Source organism: Botryllus schlosseri, chromosome 9, assembly GCF_051294905.1.
Source record: "Botryllus schlosseri isolate E-star chromosome 9, Bs_hap1, whole genome shotgun sequence".
Lineage (NCBI taxonomy): Eukaryota > Metazoa > Chordata > Ascidiacea > Stolidobranchia > Styelidae > Botryllus > Botryllus schlosseri.
This window is the reverse complement of record NC_137244.1, coordinates 24362828-24383115: the sequence shown is the minus strand read 5'-3', so window position 1 is coordinate 24383115 and position 20288 is coordinate 24362828. Positions and strand designations below refer to the sequence as shown.

The window sequence follows — 20288 nt, the reverse complement described above, 5'->3', positions numbered from 1 at the left end:
TATCCAGACCAAGACAACTGCGATAGTCGCTGTTATCTTGCTTGGTATTTAAAGAGTACCAATCAAATTGCTATAGATGCTGTGAAACATGAAACAGAAAGATTCAAATTATAGTCATACTGATGATGTGGAAGTAAATTTTAGCCCTTGGTTTTGCAATATAAATAGGTCATAGTACATTCGCTTGATTAACACAGAAACAATCCATATGAAAAAATATGGTCTATAAAATGTTGTTACAAAACATTTGGCACGTGGCATTATTAGTACATAGTATCAGCAGCATGCTGCCATAGTTTTCAACAACACCAATTTCTAACTTTGAGGACGGTTTCGGAGGTTCCAGTTCACTAACCAATCAAAAGTTTATTTTTTAGAATCAGAACGATAGTAGTATTGATTGGCTATGAGAATAACAGTAGACCACTGACATTCGTAATAATGTGACAAAAATGCTTAAGGCCAACTCACAAATCCCGAGTTTCAGGGTATACTTGTAAGTGCTGATAACCTCTTTAAATGGATAACACGCCTAGTTGCCAAAACATACTCCATGCAGCCATGCTGGATGGAAATACCAATGTACAATCAGCAATATCAACACTACCCACATGCTATGCATACACAGTTCCTTGTTGCTGTGATAAGATAGAGCAAGCAATATGAGCAATGAAGACAAGGATTTCAATTACTTACCTACTGAATATAACTTCATGTGACGCAACAGTTAATACTCACAACAAAAACCACATTAGCATTGACAGGATCTTTCAAAACAATGGTATGCAGCAATACTCTTTATTTGAGGACGTTATTAACTTACTTATCTAATGCAAATGATTGATCTGAAACGGAAAAATGAAAAAAAGAGATTCCAAGTAGAAAAACCTAGACAACCAGGCTATGCGCAAAAATAACAGATCTAGGTGAAAGAACCCAGCAGTGGGGGTCAATAATCAAAAATAAGGCAGGTTACTTTATGTGGAAACCCAGTCATACACCACTTACAGCTATCCTATACACCCAATTCCCAGATGTGAAGGTAGTTGTGCCCACGCAACCCTATATTATTATTATCAGTGTGGCAATAGGAACGTTACTGATCCTCAAGCTTCTAATTGCTTTGCAAGCACAGCAGCAAAAAATTAACTATCACCGGGTTACGGGTGTATACTTTAATGAAATGCAATATTATAAAACAGTAGTTCACAATTTTTTTTAGACGCGCCCCCTTTATGATAGTCAAAAATTTCTCGCCCCCCTTATCGTCATATCACAAAATGCAAACAGAATGCAAGCTATCCCAACGGATATCTTTTGATGGCATGCAAGGTTATGACTGATGATGAAAGAATTCTCAAACATGAAATTTCGACTATACACAGAGCAATGGCGATAAATTGGAGGTAAAAATTTTTCAGTTGCATCTTCACACCCCTCAGTTTGAGAACCACTGTTATAAAATGATCAGTTGACATGGGTATGCTTTCATGATAGCTGGATAAGGATAGTGAAATTGGGGAAAATCAAACTATCCTGATTCAATAGCAAATGCAAAATTATACGCCTACTAGCAAGTAGCAACAATGATTCGAGTATGCTCGAATTTGAATAAGGACATTAAGGACTAATTCTATTGATCGGAATCGCGACGAAAGAGATGATTATTTCGAGTACTGTAAATGTACACTCCTTTTCATGCCTTGCTAAGAGTTAGCCTAATTAATCGAGGAAAATTTAGTTTCGACACTATTTTCCACTATGGACCTAGATTGGTGGTACATAGCTATGCAATATGCATGCTTGTGGGAATGACATATCTATATACCAAATCAATTCTAATGTGGTTTAGAACTGGTAGGCTATTGAAAACAAAGCCTAAACGACGCGTATTTGAAATTTCCACATCTTTCATACTGTCATAATGAGTGATACTTCATGCCTAATATTATATTCCGCATCTACTCACTCAGGTATTCGATTTTGTCCTGGCCAACTAACCACGGCCCAGTACCGTAAGCAAATACACATGCTGGGTCATCACTATCAATTATGCATTCACTGGTCGAAATACCACAAGAAAAATGATTGTCATACTGATGAACGATACACTACTGTCTATTGAGCTCAAATCGTGTAAACAAAATGTACTACTGGTCTAGTACAGTTACTTTAAACGTACTATTAGACATGGCTAGAATAAAATATTGTTGACATAAATAAAATAGCCACATGCATCATGGTCTAGTCTCAGTGGATGTAAAATGACGGGCCAGTCCTACCGACGGTTTGAATATCCATTCTTTAAGGCACATGAATCCTCACTTGACTGGTTGGTTTGGACACAGGGCAAAAATGAAAACCCTGTATATCTCAACAGGAAAATTGGTCTGGTGTTTTTCTTGAACAATTCGAAGGTCGGCCTTTTTAAAGATAGCCGTAATATCGTCGTAAGACCGCGTTACGCTGCTGTCGGTTTCGTCCCACTCTACCGACTCGGACGAGATATTTTCTTTGATGATGATCAGACCGTTGCGTTTCAGGGACCTCTGGCATTTCTTGAGAAAGTTCGCAAAATGCTCATCCGTAAGATGACCTGTGGAATATCATTACATTTAGTCAGATTTTTCAACGAAACAGTCATGCTGAAGTGTTACAAGAAATTGGAAAGAATAGACAAAAGGAATTTTGGGTCTAATGGACTTTTTTATCTGCATCCACATGGCCAACTAAGACCAATCAGGGGTTCCCATGAAGACGTCAAAATTAATGGCGTTTATAATTGTTTTTTTAATGAATGATAATACGATACGGTACAGCATGTCCCGAACCCAATCATAAACACCATAAATTCTGTTACGTTCAAGGAAAACGCTGATTGGTTTAGTGATAGTGATGCAATACACATGAACTGAAACTTTTACAATAAATATTTGCTATAAATTGCAAAACAATTTGCACAATCAGACACATATTATTCAATTCTCATCTACTTTCAAAAGTTAACAACACATATAGCCAATATTTTTATATAATATTGGTAGCTTAGCTAGTGATTCACTGATTGTTATAAACTCACCAGTAACCCACTGAATCCAAATAACGTCATAGTGGTCATCTTTCAAAATTACATCTTGCATCCCAGAGCAGATGAACTCTCCGACGCGTTTAGCTGACTGAACTCCCAGGAATGTCTTTGCTTCTTCCAGGAACGCCTTATTCTGCTCCAGCAGATCTACAGTGTCAAAACTGTGCAACAGAAATTGTTTCGATATCCTTCCGATGCCTGCACCACAGTCCAATGCGCGTGTTCTTCCAACTTTCGCATTCGGACCGAGAAGATAAGGAGACAGGAATTTCTTTGATTCTTGGATATCTACGCTATTTATGTGACTGTAGCCGCCCAACATTCCATTTACGGTAGGAGTAACTCCTTTCCAGTATTTATCCGCGTTTTCATAGAAAGATTTTTCGGACGAAACATCTTCGCAACCCGATATAAGACTCATTTTGCACGAGATCGCAGTTCGAAATGAGTGTTGAACGTTGATGGATGACTATAGTAGTTCGTAATCTATAAAATAATGCTCACGCACAATGCATACGGCTTGCCGCCAATGTAACTATGTTACACAAGTACCACATCTATCGGACCGCTGTGATTTTGGCAGAAATGCTTACGGTCAATTCAGTTTAGGCACATTGAATTAAAAAGTAGCAGAATATAGGCGATGAAAATGAAGTAGCTTGTGTCGGTATCACAACTGATCTGGATCTTTTGAGTGGATTTAGACGCTTTTCATTCGCCCCTCACATGGCCTTTCTGTTCTTTGGTGAAACCTCGGTGGGGGAGATAGCGTAGTGGTAACGATAAGCGCCCACGAATCTGACGGATGCGATTCGATTCCCGTCGGAGGTTTATCTGGGCTCCTCTTCCCCCGCCGTTGCCGTTCTCACGGCGACAAAATAGCCCAGAAAAAGACCCGACGAAAGAAAGCACTCCACTCACGAGGAATGGAAAGAACTAGTAGAAAGGGCAACGGCTTCAAAAAGATCAACATCGAAAAGAACTGTGACATCAGGCACTCTAGGCCGAGGTGGATGTTAGAGTAAAGGATCGCTACTGATGCGTGTCGTTCGACATCCTCCTATGAGTCCTACCCTATCTGTTCATGACATCGCATTGTACATTGTGTGTGACTTGTTCAGATGAAAAATATAACCCAACGATATTACCCCGTATCATTCGTCCTTCACCGCAAGTCTTTCTTTGGGCTTTTTGTGATTCTGAGCTATCATCTGACCACAGAAATATCAGTTCTGAATGGCGCATCCATCACCTATTCATTGCATCACATTGTGTTTTGAGCTGATGTAAATAGTAGCATCTCGAGTTTACAGTACAGCAATGGCTATCAAGAGCTCATCGAATGGTACCCCAATCAATACTTCCAAAATGAACAGCAAGCAACCATTTCAAAATCACAAAAGCGCTGGCGCATTTATTAAGCGGGAGAGATACTGCAATCAACTGAAAAGCATAAAAAAATCACAGAAAGTAGTAACTATATATTATCTCGACACGTTGATTGTGATATATTCATTCCGCGCACACCGTCACTTTGATGACGCCGTTGAAATCAGCGGATATTATTACGTTCACTTCTTCGGGCTGAGGTTTTTTAGCTTTCAAAGAAAGAATCGAGGCAGATTTCGTTTTGCGCTTGGTGTCCATCGCTTCGGCAGCTACGCTCTTGTAAAGGAGGCTGGGCTGCGGAGCGAACACGGCGCACGTCACAACGGCGTCGTGAGCTGAAAGATAGAAATGCGTTGCGAAAATGGTACTGGTGATATAGCAGCAGGGTTGGCTGAAAAATGACCATTTCCTTGACCAAATAACGATTGAATACCAAAAGCTGTACTGTGCAATGTACATGGCAATTTCTCCAATGGGAGAGTATCGAGAGGAGGATTCTGTGGACCACTGCCTAAATTTTGCCTGAAACTCAATTAACATACTATTGGCTATTGTAATAATTACACTACAGTGTCAAATTATTGACATATTTCTAATACCGAAATAAAGAAACTGGAAATACGCGGGGAAATATATGAATAAAGACAAGATAGGCTGACGACTAACCCACTACATCTATACAGCAGGGGAAGAGAGCCAGAGGTTTTTAGCGGGAGTAAATAAATATAAATATTTAAAAAGGTGAACCGAAGTGCCATTGCAAAACTTTTTCAACGGGCTCACCTTTCCTGCTTTTTATTATGTTATAGACGAGGCAATTCTGACTTGACCACAATCGAAATGCGTTGCGGTAGATATAGTGTTGTAATGTAAGCAGGGTTGTAACCAAGTCACAAGTCAACCTCACTTTTATAGTTTTTACTCGAGTCAAGTCGAGTCATTTTCAATTCACCACCGAGCCAAGTCCGGGTCCAAGTGAGCGAGCGGAGGGTCGAGTTCGAGTGGTGGAATTATGACTCGAGTACGAGACCAAGTCATTGTGCTGACTGCTCAGTGCTCAGCTTCCAGTTAAAGTCTTGTTAAACCCACTTTTTATAACTCTGTCTGGTAATATCGAATGGTTCGCATTTATGGATAAACTAATTTTCCTCACTTTTAGCAGTTTCTGGTCGCATTTTCAAGTATCAGTGCCAAGAGCCGAAATCCCAATAGTGTGGTTACTTTACTATTCTTTGAAATCACAATAATATGTCGGTCTTGGCCGTCTGAGTCTCGAGTCATATGACTTGGTTCGAGTACTGCGAAATGACTCGAGTTCAAGTCGAGTCAATACATTGACTGACTCGAGTCAAATCGAGTCATTTCCGGATTTTTAGAAAATGACTCGAGTCAATACAACCCTGAATGTAAGGTCAATGTAATGTGAATGCAATGTTTTCTTTCCCATAAAATTCATCAAGGACCCGCAAATGCTTTCTCACGGACCCCAGGGTGGGAACCACAGACATGGATAATAATAGGCACCAGAATGATCTATTCAAGTTAACATTCTTCAGTGCTATGGATTACATTCCGTCTGAAATCTGCTCGACATTTCCCACCTTTCATGCTTTCCCAAGCGTCGTTTCGATCTCTTCTAAGTGATGATAACTTGATATCCTGAGGCAGAGTCGTCTTCCAGATATACACGCACTTGTCTTCCGAACCGCAGACGATGTATTTCGAATCGGGACTGAATATTCAGAGACGGATAGAAATTAGATACGTAAAATCACGAGTTATGCGGCATTCCCAAACCTGAAGCTCGCTTTAATCTGACTGCTCATATTGGCGTGTCCTCTGTACTTGCACACCAGCGACAGATCTCGTAAGTCATATAAACGAACTCGAGAATCATTCGAAGTCACCTATGTTAATGGAAATAAATAGATAGGTGGTTTTTATTCGACACAATGACACATGGAAAAAAGTTACACAGCAAAAGACAATGTGCCGAGAGGACTTCAGCGTCAGAGTATCTGGTGCAGGGCTCATTACATGGACAATTTAAACATATTGAAGCAACACAGTGAACACACACACACAAACAGAGAGAGAGTAAGACAAAGACACAGAGCAATTATTTAGAATAGGCCTATATTATCTGAGACACAGGATTGTAATACCTCGACTGGAGTCGCGATTATTTGACGACTCAATTTGTCTCGAGTCAATTTTTTAAAGTACGGAAAATGACTCTGCTCGACTTGAGTCAATTTGTGTACTGACTCGACTTGTACTTAAGTCATTGTGCATGACTCGACCAAGTCATATGACTCGAGACTTGGACGGCCAAAACGGGCATTTCATTCAACTTTGAAGAATAAAGTTATTACATTGTTCATATTTTGTGTCAGTATTGGTCCTTGAAAAATAGATCCAGAAACTGTAAGAGTGATGAAATGAGTATATTATTGTAAAAAAGTGGGTTGAACATGACCTGTGCTGGAGTCACAACACCATGACTCGGACTAGACACTCTGCGAGTTGGACTTGACTCGGCGATGAATTAAAAATGACTCGACTTGACTCAAGTCAAAAAAAAGTGAGATTGACTTGCGAGTCTGAGCCTTGCGACTATTTTACGACCTTGCTAAGAAAACAACATAACGATGCGTTTGTGAAATGATGTATAAAATTTAAATAGAGAATATATTCGTAACAATCGATCAAACATAATTTCAGGAATTGCAACAATTGCGAAATCTAACCAGAAATTTGTCATAATATTAGATTGCACAGAATATACGCATGAAAAGAAAGATTACCATTGACTACATGTGCTGCCAAAATCTACGAAACTCATATTCATACCAAGATTTTATGTTCTCCCGGTAACGGCTCGATGCCCGTGACTTTATGCCCTTTGGTGTTTCGGCCCCTCGAAGAACGCACATGGATTTGCGTATGATATTTTAAGTGCTGTAACGAAACTGTCATGACACGCGGCCGCAAATTTTCCGAGAATCAGCATACCTCGGTATCGAAGAATACGCATCTGCCGTCGTACGTGCCGCACACGGCAAACTTTCCGTTTTCGCAGAAATTCACCGTGGTTATTAGAGCGCCGCTGTTCCCGTTTGCGTTGGATGACTACATATCAAAGAGCAGAATGGGTCAGCATCAGAATTTTGGATTCTAACAGGAGAGGAGGACAGAAAGTTTTCCAGAAACAGGATTGTATCCGGATCACGGAAAAATGTGATCTCTACCGCAAGATTATGGGCTTCTGTAGAGAAACGGTGTTACCACAAGTGTACTCTCACGCTATAAATCAAATGTTTAGTTATACAAGAAGGTCTATAAAATATACAAAGAAGATGAAACATCAGACGGTAGTGAAGGCATCCACAAAACACAGCAGCAGTATAAGTTAAAATTATAATTATTTTTAAATCATGCGTCTCAATTGAAAATCAATCCACAATGTTGGCACATCCATATAAAGTGTAAGAAGAATAAGGCGCAAGTATGTAGACTGTAGAGTCGCATGTTAGAATTACAAATCAAGTAATGCGACGCAACAAACGCGGCAATCGCATGATTGAAAACAGTTCTAATGCACAGCCACTTAATGCAATTATGTGTGGGCAAATTTTTTCTCCCATTACGCCGATTGATATTGATGGACTTGTGCAAATACCAGACCTAATACCAGTTTACACAAAGACAATGAAAAGAAAAGTAAATGTTATTTCATGGCGCGAACCACAATCAGATGTCAAAGTTTAGGCACGAGCCACGAAAATCCTTTTGAAAGCGAAGCTCGGCTTACCGCGGAAGATCCCTCCGGGGAGACTTCGTTCCATAACGCGACTTTCTTGTCGGGAATATTCCACAGTCTGAGTTTACTATCTAACGACCCGCTTAAAAAGTATCGGTCATCCTGGAAGATAAAAGAGAAATTGAAATACACAGGCATATAATATAGAATTTGAACAAAAATAATACATTCTGATCATAGCCTGGATTCTGGATGCAATGACAATGCATTATATGGGCAATCTAATTTTTTCCAAAATTATTGTAATAATAACTAGGGTGACATCATAATGCGAAACAAACTGTTGGACCATCTCCGTATTCAAACATCATAAAGGTAACAAACCCCTGTTCTAATGCGCCTTGCAAATGTACAATTTTGCATTTCGGTCTTTCAAAACTCTATACAGAGTACACAGTTTAATAGTAGAGATCAGGGTTGTAACCAAGTCACAAGTCAATCTCGCTTTTATAGTTTTGACTCGAGTCAAGTCGAGTCATTTTCAATTAACCACGGAGTCAGGTCTGAGTCGAAGTCAGCGAGCAGAGGGTCGACTCCGAGTCAAGTCATTGTGTCGACTGCTTAGTTTCCAGTTAAAGTCTTGTTAAAACCACTTTTTATAACTCATTTCGGTGATATCGAATGGTTCCAATTTATAATATACTAATTTTCCTCACTTTTAGCAGTTTCTGGTCGAATTTTCAAGTACCAGTATAAATAGACGAAATCCCAATAGTGTGGTTACTTAACTATTTTTCGAAATTACGATGAAATGTCGGTCTCGGCCGTCATATGACTTGGTTCGGGTCATGAGCAATGAATCGAGTCCAAGTCGAGTCATTTCCGTATTTAGAGAAAATCAGAAAATCGTGATTCGAGTCGGACTCGAGTCATTACAACCCTGGTAGAGATTGGAAGAAGGGATACAACACCTAACTGGTGAAATGCCACTCACCCTCGGATGAAAAGCGATGGCAGTAACGAAATCGATATGTTGAAAACAGCAGAGGCATTCTTTGCGCGAAATGTGCCATAACCGGACCGTCTTATCCATTGAAGAAGAAAGGACAAAATAATTCTGAAAGGAAATCACGTTTCACCGACGCGAACAAAATGTTTCACCAGAAACAAGCGTACGATACCTTTGACCACGCCAGGTCCAAAACATCGGCGGAATGTCCGACGTAAGAGGAAAAAGGAACCTGTAAAATTTAGAACACTTCATACATCGCATACGCGAAAAAATCCAAAATCAACGCCAAGACTTCTTCAACTAAAAATTATATGTAACACGAATCAGGGTTGTGACCAAGTCGCAAGGCTCCGAGTCACAAGTCAATCTCACTTTCAACGTTTCGACTCGAGTCAAGTCGAGTCATTTTCAATTCACCAACCGAGTCAAGTCCGACTCCGTGTCAGGTAGTAGAGAATCAAATCCGAGTCATAGTGTTTTGACTCGAGTCCGAGTCATTACGTTCGGTGTTCAGTTTTCAGTTCAACCCCCTTTTTTCAACTCCGCACGAGCGACATAGAATGACTTGCATTCATGATATCATAATTTTCCTCAGTTTTAACAGTTTCTGTCCCTATTTTCCAAGTATCAGGACTGTTATACGAAATACCAGTAATGTGGGAACTTTACTTTTCTTCGACGTTACAACAAAATATCCGTCTGGGCCGTCCTAGTCCCGAGTCATGTACAATGAGCACAAGTCAAGTCGATACAAAATTCTACTCGAGTCAAGTCATGACTGAGTCAATACAACCCTGCCCGCTCCCACGTATATTCGGTTGGAGTTGACCTTTTTTTTAATCAATCCACCAGCGATCGATGTCTACTGTGTAAGTTTTCTGCTAAACTTCCAACAGTTCTGTCGTAATCCTGCTTTCAAGTCTACTACGAAACTTTTTAGTTGTCTTTGTATGGTCGCCCAACTCGCAGAGATATCAAGAGGACGAATTGCGAAAAAAGACGACATTTTACATTTCTTGAAAAAATGAGGACAAAACCTCTCAAAAGACCAATTTACGTTTTGAAACTACTAAGAATTTTCATTTTCTACTTGTGAAATTTAAGTCGTTTCGTTACTTCTACTTCACTGGTTTGACCACCTCTGTTCACAGGTACCGCAAATTCTTACCTGTCTAAACGGCGATGTATCTTCATCATCATCCATCGCGTTACGTTCCTGACTGTGAACGGGACTCGAAAAAACGTCGTCATTGCCAGAATACGCCCTGGCTTGCGGCATCATTTCCTGCGGCCCCAGAACGTCATCTGCGGCACGATTCGCGAAATCAACAAGACTATCTCGATAACTCGCAAGTCACCGCACCTTTGCTGTCGTACTTGATTCGCATGTCGTTGAAATAACCGTAAAACTCTTTGAGAACCCACACCCAGATTACGTTGTCTTGGCCGGAGGTAGCGAGCAGCCTTCCACAGTGACTGAATTTCATGCACCAAACAGCTCCCTAAACAAACGCTGCAAGGCTAATGGGTTTATTTTAACATATTTACAGTAAACTAGAAAGGCTGCATCTGCACAGCTGTAATCTATAAGAAACATATCAATATTCCAAATCTAGCAGTTACAGATTGTAGTTCCCTGACTCCATACTACCATCATACGATCTCAAAGTGACTCACCACATGAACTGCGATATCTTGCACTTGCTTGGGACGCGAAAAATGATATGGGCCCTTGTTACTCGATGAAGCTTTGATCTTGATTGAGGAGGACGAGCCAAGCTCCATCGAATCTTCGTCACTTGACACGTTTAATTGTTCTAAACGTACAGGAAAGACTCAACAATGTAGATAACTGAACAATTTAATGAGATTGATATTCAAATTTGAAAAAAATTTCAATTTTCATTTATTAATTTTTTTTAAATAATAAATTCCAAATTTTCAAAATCCTGTTCCTTCATATCATATATCATCGTTATTAGCAACTATTTTATGCAGACTCGGGTATCACAGGGACTTCACAAGCGCTATACGTAGCAAGATATGAGTAAAACAGGTTTTGGAATAGTAGCTTTTCTTACGATACGAGTTTAAATAATATTTGCATATTGATTCCCCGAAGCTTTTCGACTGACACTCATCAGGGGATACCGTCTGTACTCCAAAGCGTCTCTTTGTGTACTTCCGGATAAGAGTTTAGCACATTATTATTGCTACACCGTCAAACTGGAATAAATAAGACTAATAATATTTGTTACACTTTACAAGTTTGGCAGGCTTTGCAAATTTGATAGTGAAGCCTGTTAACAGCCATCCAGCGGTCAGGTGTCGCAAACCATTATCCCCTAGATAGGGTGCCTGAAGGCCACGAAGGTTGAGAGAGATGATTACGATGAATCGAATAGATTTAAAAGTTTAAACACAGGCTTCACGTATTATGAAGCATAATCCGCCAATCTATGAGGAACTTTGACACCAGCGTAATCACGGAGACACTATCAAAACCCTGCAGTCGTTCAAAGAAAAACGTTCCTTACCGTCATCTTTATTGTGCTTGACTTTGTGCACGGCCTTCTCGACTTGAGCCCCGGCGACCACCTTGACCTTGGTGACGCTTTTGCCGACTATCTTCTTCAGCTTCTTGCGTTTCTCTTTCAACGTTTTGCCTTTTCGTTGCTTGTTTTCGCCGGCGTCTTTACCTGAACCAAATCCTGCCGCATGAGGTCAATTCTAAAGCTTCGACTAATAAAGATGACGAATTTTTTTAGGGTCTGAATGGGAGGTAATCCAATTAGTCTACAATCCAGAATCTCTTATCTATTGCACGTATCGCGTTCGACTTTTAGACACCAATCTTCCTGGCATTGCGATACTACAAACAACCAACTGACCAATGTCAATGTCGTCGCTCGCGAGTGACAACGAATCGCTGTCGACAAGGTCGGGATATTCCAACTTGGCGATCGGGTTGGCCGGCATTTCGTGCGAGTTCACAGAGGTGGTTGAGCTCGTGTAAGAGAACTCGCGTGTTCTGCTGATGATTTGCAACGCCAACGGGTTCAGACACGGAGAGACCTGAAGAGAATGGAAATCATCAATCGCAGTCGAACAGTTGTTAGAAGCGTCTACTATAATATTGTAATATTGGTATGGAACAGAAAAACTGTCAATTTTCATTTTATTCTACAGTACCGTATTGATAACAGGGTTGTAATCACTCGCATTCTAAATGACTTATTCAAGTTTCCTGTATAAGGACCGACAATAATTGAAAAACAGGCCAGAAACTGTCTTTTATCTGTTTGAATAAACATGTTTACAGCGAGAAAAATGGGGGCGTTTTGAGGTGGGACACAGCCAACGTTCCCTCTGAGCTGCGCGCGTGCGCAATTGCGCAGTGCTGATACGGCCTCTGCGCACAGAAAATTCAAGTTGCGCACAAAAAATTCGAAGTGATGTCCTTTTTATTAGTCGTTACGCACTGTTGTCCAAGGGACCCCGCAGTGAGTTGGTGAATGCGCGCAGACTCGTGAAAAATTAGAGGGAACATTGGCCACAGCTATATTAAAAATAGTAGATTTATTGAAAGCTGAGTTAATTTGTTATGTTATTCGGTCAGAACATATATTCATATTATTGAATTGTACGCAGGTAGGCTACACCAAGCTTTTCAGCCGACTCAGATGAGACGTAGTGACACCGTGACACGTATCAAGTCACAATGTACAAGTCGAAAATGGGAGGGGGAAACGGCGTCTTTTGTCCCGCTGCTACGCCTATGATGACAACCTCCGGCCAACAGCAACGAAAATTATGTAATAACTGTAATGTAATGTAACGATTCTGTAATAACTGGAACCTGGAAGTTAATGCATTGCTGAAGTAACCAAGTATCCCTGCAGGGTCATACGTCGTATGCGTATGCTGTTCAAAAGGATGTGCATTAAACTCGGGCTGAAGTGCATTGTTGTAGATTTACGGTACCACGGCCGGTCGTATTATTGTAACATAATTGCAATTTGTTATCAACTTCCTGTGGAAGTATATGGAACCATGGCAACGAATCATATTGGATTGAGGACTTAAAGCACCGCATACAGTCGGTTTGAAGACGTCCTGCCTTGAAATCATTGTAGGCTACATAACGTAAGAGTCGCATCAATTGTTCGCATCATTGGATTTAATGTTCTGACATCGCAATTTCAATAGGTAAGGACATAAGCACAGCTTGCATATAAAAATTCTTCCTCCACTTCTCTGTAGTGTCCCATTAACCGATTTCGATGCCACAGTTCCCCCACCATAGTGGAACTAAAACTCCAATCACGTAAACTGAGTTTGTGGATGCGCGGATTAGATCATTGTGTTTCGCGGCGTCCATGTAACGGTGGACAGCCACAATGTACACAAAAGTTCTACAGGCTACCAGGGCCGCAACTACCGCACCCTAAACGCCTCCAATTGGGCGGGGAGAGGTTGATGGAGGCCCAAAATTATTGGAGACGATCCGATAGACAACAGCACCTATTGAATGATCAACATATCAATCCATGCCGTCAACAGTATTCACAAACACCTGAAGAAACATCACAGGATTTCAGTCAACATTTATACTCAAGATGAAAATTGGCAGCACGTAGCTTACTGCTTATACGGGGCGAGATCAAAGCTTTGAGCTATCGGTTCAGGTTTCGTTATGACGTGTGATAGATCAAAATAAATATGCATAAACCGTGAATATAATCTGAATACGGCTTACATGTTCAGCCGCAGTGCTCAACGGCATACTCTCTCCCGTGTCCAGATTTCTAACGATGACGGCAGACAGGATTTCCTAAAACACAAAACGATAAATTCACACGATGATAAACAGTATCAATAAAACCAATATGCACTTTGCACGCCGATCGATAGCATATGCTATTGCAACACGCCAGAGAGTATTTAAAGCACGATCAATACAGAAAATGAAATTTTAGCAGGAAGACTATGATATCACATCGTCAACATTTCCTGTTCATTGAAAATTGTGATTCTCACTATTTCATTTTTATAGAGCTGTGCCAAAAGCGAGACTAAATTTTTTCATGAACTTGGTCATAATATGTGTATACAAGGAGTGCTATATGAATTACAACGGTAGGTAACTTTGCAAAACAAATGCGTTTGGTTTGGGCCCGTCAGAAATTTGAATACGGCGGTTGGCATCAAATCTACATCCAATCGGAAACAGTCGGTATCATTTCGGTTTAAATGGATATTTGATATCTCAAATATCAAGTTATAACACTGATGCTTATCACGGAACAGGAAATGCGAGTAAGACACATTCAACTTTAGGGTGAGAAATTCCTGTCAACTCCAGCTATTTGGCAGTCAAGATGTTTTCAATGATTCAGATCATCTCATTTGTCAAGACTATGAACCAACCTCGTCTTTGTTCAAAGTAGAAGCCGGGGAAGATGTGCTTTTACGACTTGACGACGAGCTTTTACGCGTTACTGTGATCTCTGTCAAGATATAACATGTAACACTGGCAGATTCGTACGTTCACGTTATAAAACGCACCTGCCGGTTCCAAGGTCGCGGCCGCAGGTTTGGTATCGAGCAACTTGCTGCAAAAATGAGCGGAGTTATTTCAAAACACCATAATTTTTAACACAAGAACCACTGTTTGAGAGATCATAGGCCAACCGTTGAATGAGCACGGGCAAGCGCACCAATTTCTACGGCCAAATGGGCTTGAATACGATAAATTCTCTTTCCAGCCAATTGTCATTTTAGAAGCATTAGAACTAAACTATTGATATCATGGAAAACTCGATGCTTACGCATAGGTGGTCACTGGTCAATATCAAAGAACTTCACATTTTTGGGAGTACTCTAGCATTCCAGACCTAGTTTTGCACAAATAACTGAAAACTATCAAGTAGAAGTAGTCAAAATTCATATCTGCTCGAGCTAAACCTAGCTACTTGAGCACTCCAAAAAATCAGAAGTACTTTGTTACCGATCAAGTCTGTGTATACACATCGTGCTCATTTAGTTTTCTGTGATAAAATAGTTTACTACCGGCACTATTCCAGAAATACCTATGGCTGAACAAGCAACATAAAATTATAATTCGCTTTGTAACTGACCACATCTAACCAATAGAAGCAATAATTGTAACTGACCAGTGACCACATCTAACCAATAGAAGCAATAATTGAAGAGACGCTTGGCGGTACATAACTTCAATACACACTTGACTAGTATTTTCATATTCAAATGAACATGAATATTTTCGGCTGACACTCGTCTGGGGAAATCGTCAGCACCTTGTAGAGAATCGAAGGGAACCATTGTTATCCACAAATCCTATCAGAAAATACAACGTCACCCACCGGCATGAAAATTCGTAAAAAAACATCTGTTAGCCTCGAATATTCAAATTTTCATTACAGTGACGTCATATTTGGTTATATGATTTTTTATATATACAATGTTATTCCGAAATCTGCACTAGTTGCTAACAATTACCTCTGACGAGTGCCCGCTAATAATATACAGGTTTATTTAAACACGAATATACTAATCAATAGTATATAGTAGCGGTAATCTGCAATAATAACAAAGCAATATTTCAGCAATGTCTTGAAATTAAAGACGTACCTATTGCCAATATTTTTCTTCCTAGGACTTTCGTCTTTCCTCAGTGCCTCGGTAAACTCCCTAGTTATGTTATCGATTGTCGTGTTTGGCGTCAGCAAACCTTCATCAGACTCACTACACAAGAATCTGTAAGAACATCTGGTCAATTTCTCAAAACGCATCATCAGTCATTACCTCAAATAAGGTTTGGACGAGAGAGTAGATTTTTTCGGGGGCGGCGGCCGCTTCGGCGGTGCTGGTCTCAACGGCGGGACCTTTTTAACTATCCTGTCCGGGTCAGGCACCGGTCTGTCATCGTTGGAGTTGGCCCCAACATTGTCAGATTTTTCCTCTGTAGTGATTGTCGGAATGCCTTCATTCTGAACCTGACCGGCTGATTCTTGGATCGGTCTCTCTGCGGCGGGGCAGTGCGGTGCGACGCTAACGGGCTTCACGCCGGGCAGGTCCGTAGGGCGATCTTGAACGCAGGCGCGAAGCAAGTCAGGCGTTTGCCCGGAAATTTCTGCGTCACGTTCAAATCGGAATTAGCGCTCGCAAATTAATAAAACTTTCATAATTATCGACATGCTCTTAAAGCCTACAAACCCAGAGGAGGTTAAAGTAGTAGGTAGCAATTTCAAAGACATGACAAGACTACTTCAAGTGGGAGTGGAAATTGATCGTAGGTGCAACCGTAATAATTATTTACAGAAATATAGGGACTATTTCACAAGACAATTTCACATTGAACATTTTGCAAACATACCGCAAACCAATTTCATCACAACAAAACACTAAGTGTGAAGGTAGTTAGTTTTGCCTAAAAAACTGTTGATTAGTAGGCTAAGTTGGTGTACTTCATTACTGACTACCTCAGCATAAATCTCATTAGCAAACATAACCTTCAAATGCAGCATTGAACTCCAATTCAGCGACTCAATTATTCCAGCCTAACAACAGCATTTGCCCTCACAATACCAATGACGGTCTTGCTGATGCACTATCCATTCCGAGTATACACATTCAAACATCAAAAATTAGTGACCATGCAAGGATAGCACCAACAAATTAATCAAATCCTTGCTGCAAACGAAAAACACTACACACATGCAGCCACATTTTTCAGCCACAGATAATACCACACAGAATCGATGGCCTATTGAACAGCCTACGAAATGCATCCCAACACTTCATTTGATACTCGAGATGTGATGCTGCCAAATGAATTCAACTGGTTTTATGAAATTACATGCAGGGTAAAGTATCAAACACCTCAGAAGATACGTTATCGTCTGTCTACGGTTCAAGCTTTCAACTATTTAATATGGCATGTAGCTGTTTGAAACTCTTACAGCCGCAACGAAGTTGAAATAAGATTATTAATTAATACCAAATCATCAACGAAGAAAATAATTACACACAACACTGTCTATGGTGTCTAAAGTTTGGTTCGCGCTTTTAATGTTCACGAAACCAAGCCTTAATTTCAGTTTCACAAAAAGCAAAAGTGAAAGTAAGCCTCTCAACATGCAAATCGACTGCAGCGTTTCATGGAACTAATCTCAAGACAACATAGCCTACCTGCTGATGGCCTTCTTAACGGAGCTTCCAGTGGTTTCAAATCCGGCTCCGTTACAGTGTCAGAGACCTCGTTGCAAATTTCTGGCGGCATCCCATCGACTTCATCTGAAGTTATTTGAACTGTGTCCTCAGGTGGCTGTGACTAAAAATGAATTAGGGTAATTCTAATGCGAACCGAAAACACGCGACATTCCAGAAATATCTGAGAACCACCAAGTATGCTTCAAAATGATAGTGTGTGCTCTGTTTCACTTCTAATATTGCAAAAATCCATTCATTGACATCTACAACTTATATGTAGATTGTGGTGGCGATGAAAGAAGTCTTTCTGGACATTAAAAAAGAAAAGTCCTACTGGTACATAAGATAACGCGGATCAAAATGATAAAATATGTAGGCTACAGTTAATGGAATCAAAACATGTCACAGTTGAGACCGTGATAATAATCAACTGTCTCGTATTATTAAACCACCAACCAGATTTTCCAACTCCGAAATCCAAAATCATGAGTTAACCGATGAAATCGCTGTATAGCATTTGAATGTTGATGAAAAATTGAACTCTGTCTACAGGTGGCTATTAAGGTATTAACGCAGGTGGACAACACGAAGCGAAAATATATATATATATAAATTCAAAGCCTGGGTACATAAGCTGTAGCCTAATCAACACATACACATGTAAACACAAGCAAAATTTGCGAGTAGGGGGATTATTTTAATGGCATGTCAAAATTTTACCAAAATGTAAAAATTGTCAAAAATTTGTTTGCAAACTGTATTTCGTTGGTGTCATAGTGGTTGCACTATCGGTGAATTTCTCATTTGATATTCTACACCCTGTAAGCTACTGTTATAGATATCAAAAAAATAATCGGCCTATTCATGAGTAAAAAGCACGGCAATGCCAACATTTTGGTACGAATGAACTTCAATAAAAAATGACAGCTAGATTAGGAGTTCCAATTAGAAGTAACTATCTTTGAGTTATCCATAGCAGAAATATATGAAATCCGGCATGGCATAACACACTCATGTTGAATGGGCTTATACAGCTGATTACCAATCAGGATTCAAGTTTGGCAGTACCTGTGAAGGAGGAATAGGAGGAAGTATATCTGCACCATCCAAAAGTGGCTTGTCAGGTGATCTGGAAATAAAATATCAATTAACTTTTTAAAAATCTTCAAAAACAACATTTATGTACAACAGTTGAAACATCACTCGCTATACCTCGGAGATGCTACTTCATCTCTCGCATCGAAGAATTCAGCATCACTGTCATCAGAACATGAGTTCATATTCTCAGACTATAACGGACAGAATTACCATAATGAAATCCACATCTGAAGAATAATGGCTAATATGAGTGTAGAACTATGTAGGCCTGATACTAATCTGAGAATGAATCAAATGATACAATATATTGATATTCACTTTTTGCCAGAAAGTTTATTGTCACTGATCAGTGTTGACCTATCAGATCACACACACACTGTGTTATTTTTTCAAAAAAGTACTCTCAACTTTGACATGATTAGTCATTGCCGATTCTCAGCCTCAATTTATCAATTTTACTAAACTCAGAATCCCAGACCAGTGGTTCCCAACCTTTTTCGACTCATCGCCCCCTTCTCAAGCTCCACACCAATCATCGCCCCCAAATATTGGGAACCGAAAAATGGGCATACAAACTGTAATCACCGGCGAGTTGACTTAGAAAAGGTAAATTCCGGCTTGACCTCGAAATTACACTTTTACAGCTAAATTTTGGTGAGTTGACTAAAAAAAAGATCATTTCTCCGACATGACTCCAATATAGCCGATTTAACGCGCCATCGCCCCCCTAACGCCCCCTTCGTTATTTTCGCCTCCCTAGACCGCCAAATCCCCCCTGGGGGGCGATATCGCCCATGTTGGTAACCACTGTCTCAGACCAATCTAAGCTTTTAGACTTCATTACGTTATACTTGCTACAGCTAATTTCATGTGAATATATGAGATTTTTACTTCTACAATTTCCATTCACCAGTTGCCTCTCTTATATCTCTTTCCTGACATGCTTTTGTTGCTGCTAATGTTTATAAAATCTTGTTTACATTAAATTATATCAGTGTATAGAATAGTTCCATTTCAATCACCCACACTTTGTTCAATATCCATCCTTTGTATATGTATATTATACATACAGATTTGGTAAGAACATGATTGTGATATAACGTGACATAACGTGAGTTTCTGGATGACAAAATGGAAGGTACTGCAGAATCCAATCATAAGTAGCTGCTGATAGACTCACTTCACTTGTAGGCCTACTATAGTCCCACAACTATTTATAGGTAGGTGCCAACTGCCAAGGATACTCCAAGCCCTTTCGACCCCTTCCTATCGATTTTCACTGCTTCGTGCTTTGAAATGATCAAATTACTTATAAACTGAAACTGAAACTAACTCACTTGCAATCACTTCTGACTGTTTCACATATATAGCGTTCGTCTTATAGAACGCAGCACGTCGATCGCTACGTTTTGGCCACCGAATTTCTCGACCATTCAACACGTATATATATATATATATCGCAAGCATCGGTGTTAAGTTCACCTAAACGCAAACTCAACTATTTATTCAATCCAGTATCTATCGAAATATCACTTTATTCACCAAATATACAGTTACCGGTTATTGCTTTGACAGGCCACTGTTATTATGCGCTGATGCATGACTGACAATGATCATCCTCTTCACTCACTTTCCGTAATTTTGCCTCTCACTACCACTGAGCTATATAAACACTGGAGTGCGCTACTCGCGATATTTACGTT

The 20288-nt window shown here is 40.0% G+C and overlaps 2 protein-coding genes across 5 annotated transcripts; both read right to left on the bottom strand.

Annotated features, from left to right (window-relative positions):
* Nucleotides 1–79: 79 nt before the first annotated feature.
* LOC145447290 (N-terminal Xaa-Pro-Lys N-methyltransferase 1-like) lies at nucleotides 80–3666 on the bottom strand. The gene is made up of 2 exons (XM_080325718.1): nucleotides 3080–3666; nucleotides 80–2596 (listed from the first exon to the last, which is right to left on the bottom strand). Exons 1-2 carry the CDS (start codon nucleotides 3507–3509, stop codon nucleotides 2322–2324), a joined length of 705 nt encoding a protein of 234 aa, XP_080181844.1. The 5' UTR covers nucleotides 3510–3666; the 3' UTR covers nucleotides 80–2321.
* An 808-nt stretch (nucleotides 3667–4474) lies between these two features.
* Nucleotides 4475–20236, bottom strand: LOC145447287 (WD repeat-containing protein 44-like). 4 transcript variants are annotated; one of them, XM_080325715.1, is made up of 21 exons: nucleotides 19923–20236; nucleotides 18556–18616; nucleotides 17467–17608; nucleotides 16081–16408; nucleotides 15907–16020; nucleotides 14821–14867; nucleotides 14683–14762; nucleotides 14012–14086; nucleotides 12144–12327; nucleotides 11790–11951; nucleotides 10930–11069; nucleotides 10616–10754; nucleotides 10421–10557; nucleotides 9422–9481; nucleotides 9235–9357; nucleotides 8292–8402; nucleotides 7493–7609; nucleotides 7331–7438; nucleotides 6275–6384; nucleotides 6079–6209; nucleotides 4475–4812 (listed from the first exon to the last, which is right to left on the bottom strand). In XM_080325715.1, the coding sequence occupies exons 3-21, from the start codon at nucleotides 17555–17557 to the stop codon at nucleotides 4601–4603; spliced, it is 2469 nt and encodes an 822-aa protein (XP_080181841.1). In that variant the 5' UTR covers nucleotides 17558–17608; nucleotides 18556–18616; nucleotides 19923–20236; the 3' UTR covers nucleotides 4475–4600. The 4 variants fall into 4 exon arrangements, with proteins under 4 accessions (XP_080181841.1, XP_080181840.1, XP_080181839.1 ...); XM_080325714.1 differs by lacking the exon at nucleotides 19923–20236 and adding an exon at nucleotides 18700–19287 and having other exon boundaries at nucleotides 16081–16363; XM_080325713.1 differs by lacking the exon at nucleotides 19923–20236 and adding an exon at nucleotides 18700–19286 and having other exon boundaries at nucleotides 17467–17602.
* Nucleotides 20237–20288: the final 52 nt, after the last annotated feature.